Source organism: Oenanthe melanoleuca, chromosome 23 (assembly GCF_029582105.1).
Source record: "Oenanthe melanoleuca isolate GR-GAL-2019-014 chromosome 23, OMel1.0, whole genome shotgun sequence".
NCBI classification, from domain to species: Eukaryota; Metazoa; Chordata; class Aves; order Passeriformes; family Muscicapidae; genus Oenanthe; species Oenanthe melanoleuca.
The window spans coordinates 2570803-2586059 of NC_079356.1; the positions used below are offsets into that span (position 1 = coordinate 2570803).

The 15257-nt window shown below is 53.1% G+C and overlaps 1 protein-coding gene across 1 annotated transcript in view; it reads right to left on the reverse strand.

Moving 5' to 3' along the window:
- The window catches only part of LOC130262105 (keratin-associated protein 10-6-like), a gene marked incomplete at its 5' end in the record, with an annotated part of 28668 nt that extends 14138 nt beyond the window's left edge, over nt 1-14530 (reverse strand). Inside the window, 2 exons of the mRNA XM_056508905.1 lie at nt 13102-14245; nt 14465-14530. Of these exons, the coding sequence (XP_056364880.1) occupies nt 13102-14245; nt 14465-14530 (1210 nt within the window). The remainder of the gene's footprint in view (nt 1-13101; nt 14246-14464) is intronic.
- Between the last annotated feature and the right edge of the window lie 727 nt (nt 14531-15257).

Here is a 15257-nt window from a genome sequence, read left to right on the forward strand (position 1 = left end):
CTGAGCTGTTATTATAAAGTATTATTTATGAAGTGGTGAGAGCATGAGCAGCACAACCCTGCCAAACTTAAAGCACTTTTCATTTAACAGAATGAAAATTATTTTAACATGAGTATCTGAAGGAAAGATCCACAGATTCTGGACAGCTTTATGGAGGCAAGCTATAAATTGTGAGCTCACACAACTATTTTTCTCACCAATAGGCTTCTCTTTACCTCTGAAAGTTTATTTTCAATAAACACGAGCTGACTGCTCGGCAGTCTCCAGAGGAGGATGTTCACAGCTATCACTGTGTGTATCCATGTGATCTGTGGATATTCCAGTGATATCCACTCTGGGGACACGTTTCCATGGATGCCAGCACTGCTCCTGTGTGAGGCTGGAGCTCAGCTCTCACAGACCTGACCCAGGCCACCCCAGGGCTCATCCTGCTGACATCCCTCAACTCCCCACCAGCTCACCTGGCAGAGCACACCCAGAGGAGGGGTTGTGTTTGTTTCTCACATAGCTCAGAACGCCAGTTGCCATCATCTTATTTTTGTTTGCAATCTCATGTCAGCTCAGAGTGCTACTGTGTCCTCCCCTCAGACGAGGGCTGTAGGGAAACCACAAGCTTTTTGAAATGCAGAATTGGTAGGCAGCAAAATTATGAAACCACAGGAAATGAAATGAGCAATTCCTGCAGTTCATGCTTTTCCCCTAAGCTCCTCCATTGCTCTTAGAAAAATGTGCATTAAATGGGGTGTTAGCAAACAGTTCCTGTCCTCCAGTAAGATTCCCAGCTTCTGGAGTGCTGAGGAGGATGCAGGGATGAGTTGTGGAGGGTAATGCTGACTCATTGTGACAAATGAAAAAAATACATCAGGACACTGGGCAGAGGCTGACAAAGGACCCCCACGGTGACAACAGGCAGTGACATCTGGGACCTGCCAGCACACTCTGGTGGCACAGAGAGCCACAGCTCGCTCTCTGCTCTGCTCCACGTTTGTGGGGTGATACTTTATCTTGTTGTTGGCACCCAGCAGTGGCACAGCCCCCCAGCCATGGTCTGTGCTCACACCAGGGTGCAGGACAGCCTCATGCCACGCTCTCTGCCTGCTGCCAGCCCCAGGCCTGGCATTGCCTGTGCTCCTGCTCAGCAGGGTGTTGATCCTTCCCAAGCTGCTGAGGAGAAAGCTGCACACTTTGGGGACATTAGGCACTGTGGGTGATGGAACAGGTGCAGCCTTGTGAGCCTTGTCCCACGCTGAGCCCCAGGGTCCTTCACCCTCCAGATAATCCTCGCTGCAAGTGCAATTACAGAGGAAATGCAAACAAGCTGGGGCAGCACTGGCTGTGGTTGACTTCACTGTCATGTGGTTTGTGTTTCACTGATGACATGTTTATGGGGTGCCACGCCAGGGCACTGACCCCTGAAGGGAAGTGAGAGGCAGCAGTGTTCCCCTGTTTGCAGGGCACAGCAGTGGCAGGAATGGCCAGAGCTGGAGGTGGCTGTGCTATCAAGCCCAGTCTCCAGCGCTCAGAGAAATGATTCACTCTGCTCCATGGTCTCAGTGACCAGAGCAGCTTCAGCCCTTCCAGCTCCTCAGCAGGTGCAGCCCTGGTGGCTCCAGAGCAGCACACCCACACCTCACAGATGGGCAAACTGGGCTGCTGGCAGTGCCCATCACACCTCATCTTGCTTTTGGACAGGCAGAGGGTGATGGTGCTCTGCAGATCCCTCTGGATCCCTGCTCAGCTGCCCTGGGAAAGGCTCTCTGCCCTTGGCAGCACTGGAGAGCTGCAGCCTGCACATCTCTGCTGGCTCCTGGGGGTGTCCTGGTGGCTCCAGCGAGCCACGAGTCTCCAGGATTTCCCCAAGAAATGTCAAGGGATGGTGCAGAAATGATGCTTTTCAATAACAAGGAAATATTCCATGAATGAAACCAGATCTGTTTGTTTTGAGTTCACTGTTGCAAATCATTGCAAAGAGAACCCAGTACTACAGGATAGGTCCAACGTGGATGTGAACCACATGAGGTGCAGGTTTGATCCAGCACAGAAACTTTTTGAATTTGCTTTCTTTAAATCTAATTTCTTATTGAAACAATGTGGTTTGCATTAAGGTTTTGATGTTTTGTTTTAAAACCACACATCTAATTTTAAATGTTTAAGACTTACAAATAATACAGTAATTTTGATGCAGCCAAAGAAGATCTCATGCGAGAAACAGATAAATCAGTAAATCAGTACCTCATTTACATGTTTAACATGTGCCACATTTCATTCCCATCTTCCTTGGATGAGACTAAAAGGGACTTTCCAAAGTATTTGCCCCCACATCCCTGCTTCATCCTGAGGTAGAAACAAACTCCAGTTTGGAAAAAACCAGCTTTTCTCACAGATGTCAGCAATTAAATTGTCCATTAAATAAAACATTCACTCACCTTATTTTTCCCTTTTCTCGTTTGCTAAGATGGGAAATATTTCCCTTTGTAGCTGCAATCCTCTGGGAAGGTTTTCCAGCCCGTCCATGGGCAGTGTGGGGCAGATCCCTGAGAACTGACAGAGCTGCTCCTTGGGGCCAGGATGCAGATTCCATCACCCTGCCCTGGGGTGCCAGCAGCACTGCCAGAGTGGGAATTCCCCTGGGAGTGGTGTTGGGACACCCTGGGGCCAGCACCTCCTCCAGGGCCACTTTGTCCACCCAGATGCTCCCTGGACAGCAGGCACGGCACACACAGATCCTTCAAGGAGGAAAAGAAGGAGCTGAGGTTGCTCAGAGTGCCCACACGCCCCTCTGCTCTCTGCCATGTCCCCAGCAAGGCCACCCACACCAGCACTGCTGCCACAGTGACATTTGTTATCAGCCAGGCTTGCACCTGTCCTCAGATGGTAATCACACCAAATCAACTCATTTCCTCCTGCTTCCCCTCACCAGAGAGCTTCTGCCTCCTGAAGAAGGATTAATTCCAGTAATTAACTCAGTCACTCTAGTCATGAACAGAAAATGTCCCAATTACTGTTTCTCCTCCTACGGTGTCACAGTGAAATCTCATTAGCACTTGTTCAGCCAGAGCTGCACTAACAGGGGTGCTAGATGTGTTAATGGAAAACACTTTCCTTTATCCTTTGGTGAATCCAGCTGTTTCCACCAAATCAGTGTGGAATTTGAGCTGGAAGAGTGCATGGCCAGGCTTTGGGGTTGGGAAGCATTAGAGGGAGCAGAGCTCCACCAGTGCCCTGACCTGGGCTCACCCAGCCCTGTCTGCCCCAGCACCTCTGTGTTTCTCATCTGTCAGATTTCAAGGTGCAAGGACCTAAATCTTGAACCATTCAATCAGCTGGTGTGAACCCATGTGTGGCTCTCAGATTACACGGGCAGCACTGCATGCTGAAAGGGCTGGCTGCTGGAGGAGGGTGAGGCAGGAGCTCCAGGGGCCGTGGCACAGGACTCCCAGCTCCTGCACAGTGCCACTGGCTGTCCTGGGCTTGCCACGGTGCTGAGAGCCCAGGGAATCTCCTCCTGCCCATCCTGCTGCTGGGCATGCCTCCACCAAAGGTTAAAAACGTTCTTGATCTGACTGCAGTGCAGAACTGAATTAGAAATAAATGAAAAAGGAAAGAAGACAAAACTACCATTTGACTTTTATTAAAGTTTCAGGAGAGATACAGGCCAATAATTCCCTTTTATTGATTAGCATGCCATTAAACAACGCATTCCCATCCCTTTCCGCTTTTGGCACTGATGGGCAGAGGAGGGTCGGGGTGCCCCACACCTGCCCCGACCTGCTGAGCCGGGGGTGAGGCTTGGGGAGCTTTGGGAGAGCAGGGAATCCCTCCAGCACAGCGGCAGCGGTTCCGCGGGACGCTGCAGCCCTGACCGAAACGATGCGCTTTGTTTGGCTTGGCAGGGAGACGCGCTTCCCCCGCGCTGTTTATTGAACATGAATCAGAGCTGGCAGCGGGGGCTCGGCAGCGTGTGCGAGCACGAGAGCGCGTGTCGTGAGCAGTGAAAGCTGCGGATGAATGAGCCCATTCATCGTGTCCTGCCGGCACCGCAGCCCGGGCGGGCGGCGCTCCCGGGGAGGGGAGGGACCGGAGCGTGCCCGGCTCCGGACACAGCCGGACACACGGACGGGGGTTTGTCCCCATCGCTGCCCTGACACAGCCCCGGGGTCCGGACACAGCCGGACACACGGACGGGGTTTGTCCCCATCGCTGCCCTGGCACAGCCCCGGGGTCCGGACACAGCCGGACACACGGACGGGGTTTGTCCCCATCGCTGCCCTGCCACAGCCCCGGGGGTCACAGCACACAGCCGGACACACGGACGGGAGTTTGTCCCCGTCGCTGCCCTGCCACAGCCCCGGGCTCCGGACACAGCCGGACACACGGACGGGGGTTTGTCCCCAGCACTGCCCTGCCACAGCCCCGGGGGTCCCAGGACACAGCCGGACACGCGGACGGGGGTTTGTCCCCAGCACTGCCCTGCCACAGCCCCGGGCTCCGGACACAGCCGGACACACGGACGGGGTTTGTCCCCAGCACTGCCCTGCCACAGCCCCGGGGGTCCCAGGACACACGGACGGGAGTTTGTCCCCATCGCTGCCCTGCCACAGCCCTGGGGGTCCCAGCACACACAGCCGGACACACGGACGGGGGTTTGTCCCCATCGCTGCCCTGACACAGCCCCGGGGGTCACAGCACACATAGCAGGACACACGGACGGGGGTTTGTCCCCAGCACTGCCCTGCCACAGCCCTGGACACACGGACGGGAGTTTGTCCCCCTCGCTGCCCTGCCACAGCCCCGGGCTCCGGACACAGCCGGACACACGGACGGGGGTTTGTCCCCATCCCTGCCCTGCCACAGCCCCGGGGTCCCAGCACACACCCCAGGACACACGGACAGGAGTTTGTCCCCGTCCCTGCCCTGCCACAGCCCTGGGGGTCCCAGGACACAGCCGGACACACGGACGGGAGTTTGTCCCCATCGCTGCCCTGCCGCAGCCCCGGGGTCCCAACACACACAGCAGGACACACGGACGGGGGTTTGAACCCGTCCCTGCCCTGCCACAGCCCCGGGGGTCCCAGGACACACGGACGGGGGTTTGAACCCGTCCCTGCCCTGCCACAGCCCTGGGGGTCCCAGCACACACAGCAGGACACACGGACAGGAGTTTGTCCCTATCGCTGCCCTGGCACAGCCCCGGGGTCCCAGCACACACAGCCGGACACACGGACGGGGGTTTGAACCCGTCACTGCCCTGGCACAGCCCCGGGGTCCCAGCACACCCCCCAAGCTGGCAGGAGAGCTGCCTCAGCCCAGTGCAGCATCCTCCAGTGCTCCTCTGAGCTCCCCGGTGAGGCTGGCAGGATCCTGCTGTTTCTCCTGGCTCTCCATGCCCAGCTTCATCCCACAAACTCAGCTCTGCCCACCCCAGTGACCCTTTGTGCTCCCACAGCCCACGTGCTGCCTCCACCCCTGCTCTGCCTCTTCAGAGCTAGCAGGACAGCTAGTAAAAAAAACCCAGCGATTTTTATTCAGGATTAATAGACACTTTTAGTCATTATTTTTCACAACTTGAGAGGATTTATTTTGTTTGATCCTGGGATATAAAATCTTCCCCTTCAGGGAAATTTCCACTGAAAGTACTAACCTAAATAAAAAGTTTTCTTGTAAAATCACAGAAGGAGGTTTCTTTTGAAAATGATGACACTTCAGAGAGAGTTTGCAATGAGTTTTACTTTGAGTGCAACACAGCTTGACCTTAATTACAGAGCTGTCCCTGCTGCTTCATTAAACAGATAAATAACAATAAGAAGCAGATTTGCTTAATGTCACTGCAGAGTTTGTGGGCCAAGTTCAGAATGTTAAGTGCTACACCAGTGTCTGTGCTGACACTTCAAGCAGGATAAATAACAGCAGACATGACATGTGGGGGTCATGGTGCTGGTGGAGCATCCTTCCTTCCTCCATGAGGTCTCCAGGAGCTGCTGCTGCTGGCTGTGCCTCCAGAAGTGGATACAGGTTTTGCTGCATTTCTGCAAGCTGGTCTGCAACCCAAACCAGGCCACATGCAGCACAGAAAAGCTGAGCTCCTTGAGACACAGGGAAATCTCTTTTTGTGTCTGTCCTGTGCCAGCAGCAAGACTGACCTCTCCCCTGGGCTGCAGCTGCTCTGCTGCCACTTGGTATCAATAAACTACTGGAGGAGGTTGGAGAAATCAGGAAAACACCAGATCCTGAGCACTGCACTGGGTCACCCATCAGCAGCCTCTTGGCAAACAGAGCAGCCAGCACAGTGTGGATTTCATTTGTGAAAGCAGAATTTCATTTGTGAAAGCAGAATGTCATTTGTGAAAGCAGAATTTCATTTGTGAAAGCAGAGCCTTGGCACGGCTGCTCATGATTTGGGCAGGGTGAATGGAGGGAGATCCTGCTCTGTGAGCTGCAGTGGCACAGGAGAGCTGTGCTGGGCTCTGTGCCTGCCCTGTGCTCAGTTTTACCTGCCCTGTGCTCAGTGTTTTACCTGCCCTGTGCTGGGCTCTGTACCTGCCCTGTGCTCAGTGTTTTACCTCCCTGTGCTCAGTGTTTTGCCTGCCCTGTGCTCAGTGCTGTACCTGCCCTGTGCTGAGCACTGTGCCTGCCCTGTGCTCAGTGTTTTACCTGCCCTGTGCTGGGCTCTGTGCCTGCCCTGTGCTCAGTGTTTTGCCTGCCCTGTGCTCAGTGTTTTGCCTGCCCTGTGCTCAGTGCTGTACCTGCCCTGTGCTGGGCTCTGTGCCTGCCCTGTGCTCAGTGTTTTGCCTGCCCTGTGCTCAGTGTTTTGCCTGCCCTGTGCTGGGCTCTGTACCTGCCCTGTGCTCAGTGCTGTACCTGCCCTGTGCTGGGCTCTGTACTGCCCTGTGCTCAGTGCTGTACCTGCCCTGTGCTCAGTGTTTTACCTGCCCTGTGCTCAGTGTTTTACCTCCCTGTGCTCAGTGCTGTACCTGCCCTGTGCTCAGTGCTGTACCTACCCTGTGCTGGGCTCTGTACTGCCCTGTGCTCAGTGTTTTACCTGCCCTGTGCTCAGTGTTTTACCTGCCCTGTGCTGGGCTCTGTACCTGCCCTGTGCTCAGTGTTTTGCCTGCCCTGTGCTGGGTCAGGCTCAGTTCTGCCTCTCAGCCTTGCACACAGCTCATCACACTGAGCCTGCCCTGCCTGCACCTGCTGGGGCTCCTGGTGCACCTCTCCCTCCCTGGCTGAACAGCTGCATCCTGGAGAGGGGGGATGTGACCAAGGGGAAGGAGGGGTTGAGATCTGCAGCCCTGCTTTGGCCCAGCACCTGCCCTCCCACACCCAGAACCAGCTCCAGGGGACAAACGCCGTCGCTGCTGCCTGTGCTGCAGATATTCTGATTAGAACAATGAAGCTGATTAATGCAAACCAGAAATGAAATTCAGAGAGAGGAGAGGGAGGATAAAACCACCCATTACCCCAGGCCCCTGGGATTCTGGGGAGTTGGCTGCAATGACCTGCTCCTGCTGAGCACTCCAGCCCTGAGTGCCAGGTGTGACATGCCATGGAGGCAGTGCTGGTGCTGGGGAAGCTCTGAACACAGACCATGCACAACGTTGTGTGTTTGGTTTTACTACAGCATGTGCTGCCGTGAGGTCTGTGCTCTAAGGGAGTGCAGAATGCAGCAGAGATGGAGCCAAGAGCATAAAGTGAAGGAGATGTGAGACATGGAAAACCACCCGCTCCTGATCTCATTCTTTTGGACTCAGTGCAAAATCTCTCCGATCTTAGAATGCAAATTAACTGATAAATTAAACATGAATTTTAAGTTGATGACATCCCTTTAAATAAACAACAACATTGGTATCTTGCTTGCAATCAGCTCCTGATTGATTATCTGTGTTTTCACCAATGTGCTGTTGCAGTGTCTGCAGTTCCTGCACTGCAGCATCCTGAATCAAAGAAACCTTTCACACGAACATCATGGGCTGAAAACAATGGAACTGAACACCACTTCTTCAACTTAAATTGCTAACAGACGACAGAATTAAATAGATTTTTTTCCATCAGAGAACTCTCAGCAGCAGAGTCAATCATGAGGGGGACAGTAACATCTCTGGGTAAGTGCTCTGGAAGGGGATCGTATAATGAAGTTCTTGCTCAGGAGTTGGGAAGCTGCAGCAAACAAAGCCCAGATCTGCTGTGTGTCCAACACCCTGACACTGGGTCGGATGGATGGATGGACAGAGGCCACTGGAAGGTGGCTGAGGTGAAGCCTGGGGGGTGACATCACCAGAAGTCCCAGGGGACCCTGCAGTGGTGGCCCAGCACCTGGGTGTGGCTGGATCCTCAGGACTGGGGGCTTTTCTGTTCATCTTTGGTCCTAAATCTCAAACTAAAAGAGAAGTTGAGTCAAAATTTATCTTTCCCCTCTGAATTACTTTCTTGGCAGAAGTATGAGCTGTGTGACAGCTGCTACTTCAGACACTCAAAAAGCTCATTCATCACAGAAAATAAAACCCCTCGTTGCTGCTCAGCCCAGAGCCCATGTAATCACCATGTAACTGAATTAGAAATGGGTGACTTTGCTCAGCTTCTGTTTCACACGATCTAGACAAGACCTGCTCAGTTGACTCCTGTGGGAACTGCACTTTACTACTGCTTCAAAAATTCAATGATGTCCAGAAAAAAAAGCTAACTTTTATGATCTCAGACAGTGCCCGCCGTGCCTTGTGCCACATATAGTCTGGATTTCCAACATCAGCACGAGGCTCTTTGAACTCAGGCTTTGCTGGTTTTCCCATTGCTGGGATTGGCTTTCTGCTGCTTAACTGGGGGTGCAGTGCCCAGGATCTGGGGTGCAGGAGCCAGGACAGGGGGTGTATCACCCAGGATATAGTGTAAAATGGCTAAGAACTGTAGGAGAGGTGCCCAGGGACTGGGGGTACAATGCCAGGGGTGCTCTGGTCAGGATTCTGGGGTGCAGCACCAGTGATGGGGGGGACTGCAGTGTTCAGGACCCAGGGGTGCTCTGGTCAGGATTCAGGGGTGCAGCACCAGCAATGGGGAGACTGCAGTGTCCAGAATCCAGGGGTGTGATGGCCAGGATTCTGGGGTTCAGGAGCCAGGACAGGGGGTGTATCACCCAAGATATGGTGTACAATGGCTAAGAACTGTAGGAGAGGTGCCCAGAGACTGGGGATACAATGCCAGGGGTGCTCTGGGCAGAATTCTGGGGTGCAGCAGCAGCAATGGGGGCGCAGCAGTGTCCAGGACCCAGGGGTGTGCTGTCCAGAATCCAGGGATTCTCTGGCCAGGATTGTGGGGTGCAGCACCAGTGATGGGGGACAGCAGTGCCCAGAACCCATGGGTGTGCTGTCCAGGATTCAGGGGTGCTCTGGCCAGGATTCAGGGGTGTGCTGGCCAAGATTCTGGGGTGCAGCTGCAGCAGCAGAGGGGGGCTGCAGTGCCCAGGACCCAGGGGTGCTCTGGCCAGGATTCAGGGGTGCTCTGGCCAGGATTGTGGGGTGCTCTGGCCAGGACCCAAGGGTTCTCTGGCCAGGATTCTGGGGTGCTGTGGCCAGGATTCTGGGATGCTCTGGCCAGGATTCAGGGGTGCTGTGGCCAGGATTCTGGGGTGCAGCGGCAGCAATGGGGAGCTGCAGTGCCCAGGACCCAGGGGTGCTGTGGCCAGGATTCTGGGGTGCTGTGGCCAGGATTCTGGGGTGCAGCAGCAGCAATGGGGAGCTGCAGTGTTCAGGATTCAGGGGTGCTGTGGCCAGGATTCTGGGGTGCAGCTGCAGCAGCAGAGGGGGGCTGCAGTGCCCAGGACCCAGGGGTGCTCTGGCCAGGATTCAGGGGTGCTCTGGCCAGGATTCTGGGGTGCTGTGGCCAGGATTCTGGGGTGCAGCAGCAGCAGAGGGGGCTGCAGTGCCCAGCACCCAGGGGCTGAAGCTGTTGGCAGCAGCTGGGGGGCTCTGGCCCCGCAGGGAGCTTTGCGCAAGGCGAGCTGCTGTCAGGATTTGCACATAAGTCACAGGGTTTAACTGAAATCCAATTTGCTGGAGAGAAGTGTTGGTTTAGATTATGGAAGAACAATTCACTTGTGGGTGTGCTGGGTTGGAGCAGGGAGGGCAGGGGGGGGCCCTTCCCTTCCCTGCCATGGCCAGGTTTGGTACAGACTCACTGAGCCTGAATGAAAACAAATGTAAAACTGATAGGTACATTTGTAACCCATTACCAGGCTGACTTTATGAAACTCTAAACTTGCTGGCAAGTGGAGGGAGGTGGCTGCTTCCAAAATATTTTTTCCTAAATGAGAAAGTTGCTGCAGTCTGTGCCGGTTCTCCTGCGGGTGCCTGGCAGAGGCTGAGCCCCACACCTGAGCCCGGCTGCACCTGGCTCCAATCACCTGAGGCAGCCCTGCCAGGCCCTGCTGCACGTGTGGCTGTCACGTCGTGTCCCCCAGCCCCTGATCCCCACCATAAGGCAAAGCTGATCCATTGCCACGGGTGGGAATTAGCCAAAGGCCCCAGGGAAGTTTTACTCAGGCAAGCTGGAGGCCGTGGATGCCTGGCTGGGTTTTCCTTCATGGGAGGGGCACCACGGCCCTGTGGCGTGGCAGAAGCATCAGGATCACATTAGGGACAGCTGTGATAGCCCCAGCAGCCCCCAGGCCTCACCACCACCTCTCCAGGGGTGCTGAGAATGGGGACATCAAAGGTGTCCCCTTTATGAGTCATGTTCTGGTGACTCATCCTGCTCAGAGCACTTGTAGGCGATGCTGCAGCCATCCCCACGACGTGTTTGTGCACTGCCAGTGCCCAGCTCTTACATAGCACAGCTCCCTGCTCTCCCAGGGGCAGGGCTGCTGTCACTGCACAGCCCAGGGCTCTCTCCAGGGCAGGGGTCCATGGTGAGGTGTCAGCAGAGGGTCAGTGTGTGCCAGTGTGTGTCCAGTAAAACCCCACAGGACCATTTCCAGCTTTTCCCATCAGGGTGATGATGTGAGAGTGGCAGCAGGGGCTCAGGGCTTGAAGGGAGTGGCAGCTCCATCCAGACCAGGGGATGCACTGGGGGTCCCTAAGCACAGCCAAAGAGACCCAGCTGTGGTCTTGGTGCCTGTTCTGCTTCTATATTTGCAGCTCTCAGGGATGATTCTGAAATCCCTTACACCTGTCTTTTCCTTGGTAGGGCACAGTGGGGAGTCACAAGGGGAGCAGGAGTGAATTTTCCCTGGAGCACCAGGCCTCCTGCAAGGCTGCACCCCCCTGCACCAGTGCAGGGTCTTGTATCAGGTTCCCATGTACAAAGGAGATTACAGGCCCAGGCAGCTTTTGTGGATGTGCTCACACTTGAGAATCTGACCCTCAAATCCCGTGCAACCCACATGAATTTTGAAAGAAGAAGTACTGGGCTTTATTTCTTGAAGGAAAATAAATGTGATTTCAGAATAAATCAATAGAACACAACTTTGCTCAGTGGAATAAACCAAGTGGAGACACGGAAAAATAAACTATTTCTGACAGCTCCTGTTGAAAGATTCTCATTTTTTTGGGTCATGGGATCAGTGCTGATATGACAGCACTTGAACCCTGGCAGGCAGCCCACAGCTCTGACAGATATTCCTGGCACTGAGGCACGAGGATGCTTTGCTGATTGCTCCTGGGCTGGGCCAGGCTGGCTCCTGGGCAGCCCCACGTGCCACCCTGGGATCAGCCTGAGCCTCCCCCTCATCCCAGCCCAGGGGGGAGGCGCTGGGCTGTGGCTCAGGGAGCAAGGCAGGAGCCAGGGGATGGAAGCTGAGACCCCACCAGCAGCCTCTGGAGATGCTGAAGCATCAGAAAAGGCTCCAGAGGCACCAGGGATGAGTCTGCCTCTGCCTGTCCTGTGTGTGGATGTGGGTCCCAATGTCCTGGGGGATGGCAGCTGCCCACCCCATGCAGCCAGGGCAGAGCTTGGTGCCCTTTGGGGTCCCCCTGGTCCCTGCTGCTCCATCCTCCTGCACTTACAGGTGACAGTATGAGACCATGGAAGAGCAATTGCAGAAGGCTGACAGGACAGAGCCCCACTGCCAGCTCAGGCGGTGATACCTGCAGTCCCAGCAAAGTCACTAAAATGGGGAGAACTTCTCATTTAATTTGGTTCATTTGTTATAATGATTCTTCACCCCGGTCCATATTAAACACTTCAGTGATTTTTGCCTCTAAAACCCTCTTGCAGGGACCGTGATGAAAGGTATATTTATTGTACTTCGGCTTGGAAAGTTGTTTCAGATGTTTCCAATTCATCAACCAGTTCAGACATCTGTTCCTGGTTGGGGCAGAAAAGCTTAACTCACACACACACACAAAAACTGCTCATTTTGGAGGGTTTTATGATGAGCTTTCTAATCCTGACAAGTTGTCAAATGGTGCTAATAGCCACATCACCCACAGACCCATCACCCCCAGCCCCAGGTAGGAGCCTGGGGAACCTCTGGGCTCAGGGGGCTCGCTGATGTCCCCAGACCAGGGCAGACCCCCGAGTTCTGCCCTGGTCCCAGCAGGACATGCCCAGGGCTGCACAGTCAGACTCAGGCTCTACTCAGGACTGCAAAATCTGGCTCCAAGTTGGAACAAAACTATAATATTTAGAAATATTCCGGTACAACAAATCAAACCTCAAAGAGGATTTGGGGGAGGGGGTTGAGATGTTTCAGTGAGGCAAAAATCAATGACTTTGTTTGGTTACAACTTGTTGATAAACAGTCCATTTCTGCACCAAAAAAAAAGGCAGCGAGGTCATTCCAAACAAAAAAAATCAAAGTGATTCATTCAGAAAATGTCAAAACAGGATGTTTTGATACTGTTTGGAGTCTATTTCCAGATTTCTTTCGAAAGATATTTTGGTTCAATGGACCAGGTTGCAGGAAGTGCTGGGATTTTGGAAGAAGAACCACATGCTCTGACAGGACAGGGCAGACACATCACCCTCCCTGTGGCTGCTCCAAAATCTCCTCCCAGCCCTCACTAATCCTGCCTGTGGGGCAGTGGCCACGAGCAAAACTGTGCTGGCCCTGAGGCCAAGGTGACAGCACAAACATGAACCCTCGATTCTGGGCAAGATGTGCACACCTGGTACATGTGCACACACAGGTGTTCAGGTGTGAACACACATGGACACAGATACACACAGAGACAGATACACACAGATACACAGAGATACACACAGATACACAGACATACACACACACACACAGAGAGAGACAGATACACACAGACAGAGACAGATACACACACATACACACAGATACACACACATACACACAGAGAGAGACAGATACACACACATACACACAGATACACAGAGATACACACAGATAGAGACAGATACACACAGATACACACAGATACACACACACAGAGATACACAGAGATACAGATACACACACAAGCACACAGATACATACACATGGACACAGACATACACAGATAGAGACAGATACACAGAGATGCACAGAGATACACACACATACACACATATGGACACAGATACATGGACACAGATACACACAGATACACAGAGATACACAGAGATACACACAGAGATACACAGAGATACAGATACACATACATGCACACAGATACATACACATGGACACAGATACATGGACATGGACACAGATACACAGAGATACACAGAGATACACACAGAGATACACAGATACACATACATGCACACAGATACATACACATGGACACAGATACATGGACACAGACACAGATACACACAGATAGAGACAGATACACACAGATGCACACAGATACACAGAGATATACACATATGGACACACATGGACACAGATACACATGGACACAGATACACAGAGATACACACAGATACACACAGATAGAGAGACACAGAGATACACACAGATAGAGACACACAGAGATACACAGATACACATACATGCACAAAGATACATACACATGGACACAGATACATGGACACAGACACAGATACACAGAGATACACACAGATACACACAGATACACACAGATATACAGATACACACAGATACAGAGATACACACAGATACACACACATGGACAGAGATGCACACAGATACATACAGATACACACAGATACACCCACACAGACACAGATACACACACATGGGCACAGACACACACAAATACACACAGATACACACACATGGGCACACACATGTGCTCGCATATGCACCCACATAGACACAGATACACACAGATAAACACACACAGAGATACACAGATACACATACATAGACACAGATACACACATGGACACAGGTACAGACACATGTGCACAGGCACACAGATACACACACATTGACACAGATACACACAAATACACCCACATGGACACAGTTATACACACACAGATAGACACAGATAGACACACAGAGACACAGATACACACAGATACAGACACATGGACACAGATACACACAGATACACACACAGATACACACAGATACACAGATAGACACACATGGACACAGATATACACAGATACACACACAGAGACACAGACACAGATACACAGACATGGACACAGATACACACAGATACAGACACAGATACACACACAGACCACAGACACAGATACACACACATGGGCACAGACACACACACATGCATGCAGGTGGACACCCACGTATGTATGCACATGCACACAGATTCACACACAGACACATGAACGTGCAGAAATGCACACATGGGCACATACACATATGAACACACAGACACACACACAGACACACACACACACATGTGGTTTCTCCAGCCATGACAAGGGGTTTGCTGGTGGATGTGACTTTCCAGTGCAGCTACAGGGAGTGAGGAGTGAGGAGTGAGGAGTGAGGAGTGAGGAGTGAGGAGTGAGGAGTGAGGAGTGAGGTGCTGCCCGCTGCCCCCCAGTCAAAGGCAGGCAGGGGAGGCTGGGGACACTCTGGGTACCCTTCTGTCTGCACTGGCAGCTCTGCAAACCCATGGCTTCCAGCACCAGGATGCTTTCCCAGCAGAGTGAGGTTCTGGGAATGTCAGTTCCTTAATTAACCCTGAGCCTTACCGCCTTCCTGGGGTGCAAACCCCTGGACCCCCTCTGCATCTGGCCCAAAGGCAGAGTGAGAAAAGTTAATGAGCTACGTTCTTCAGATGCACACAGAGGTTCCCCTGTTTCCCTGTGCCAAGCAACCTGAGAGATTCCCAGAGCTAATCTCTGCTCAGAGCCAGACTGTCTCGTGACTCGGCAGT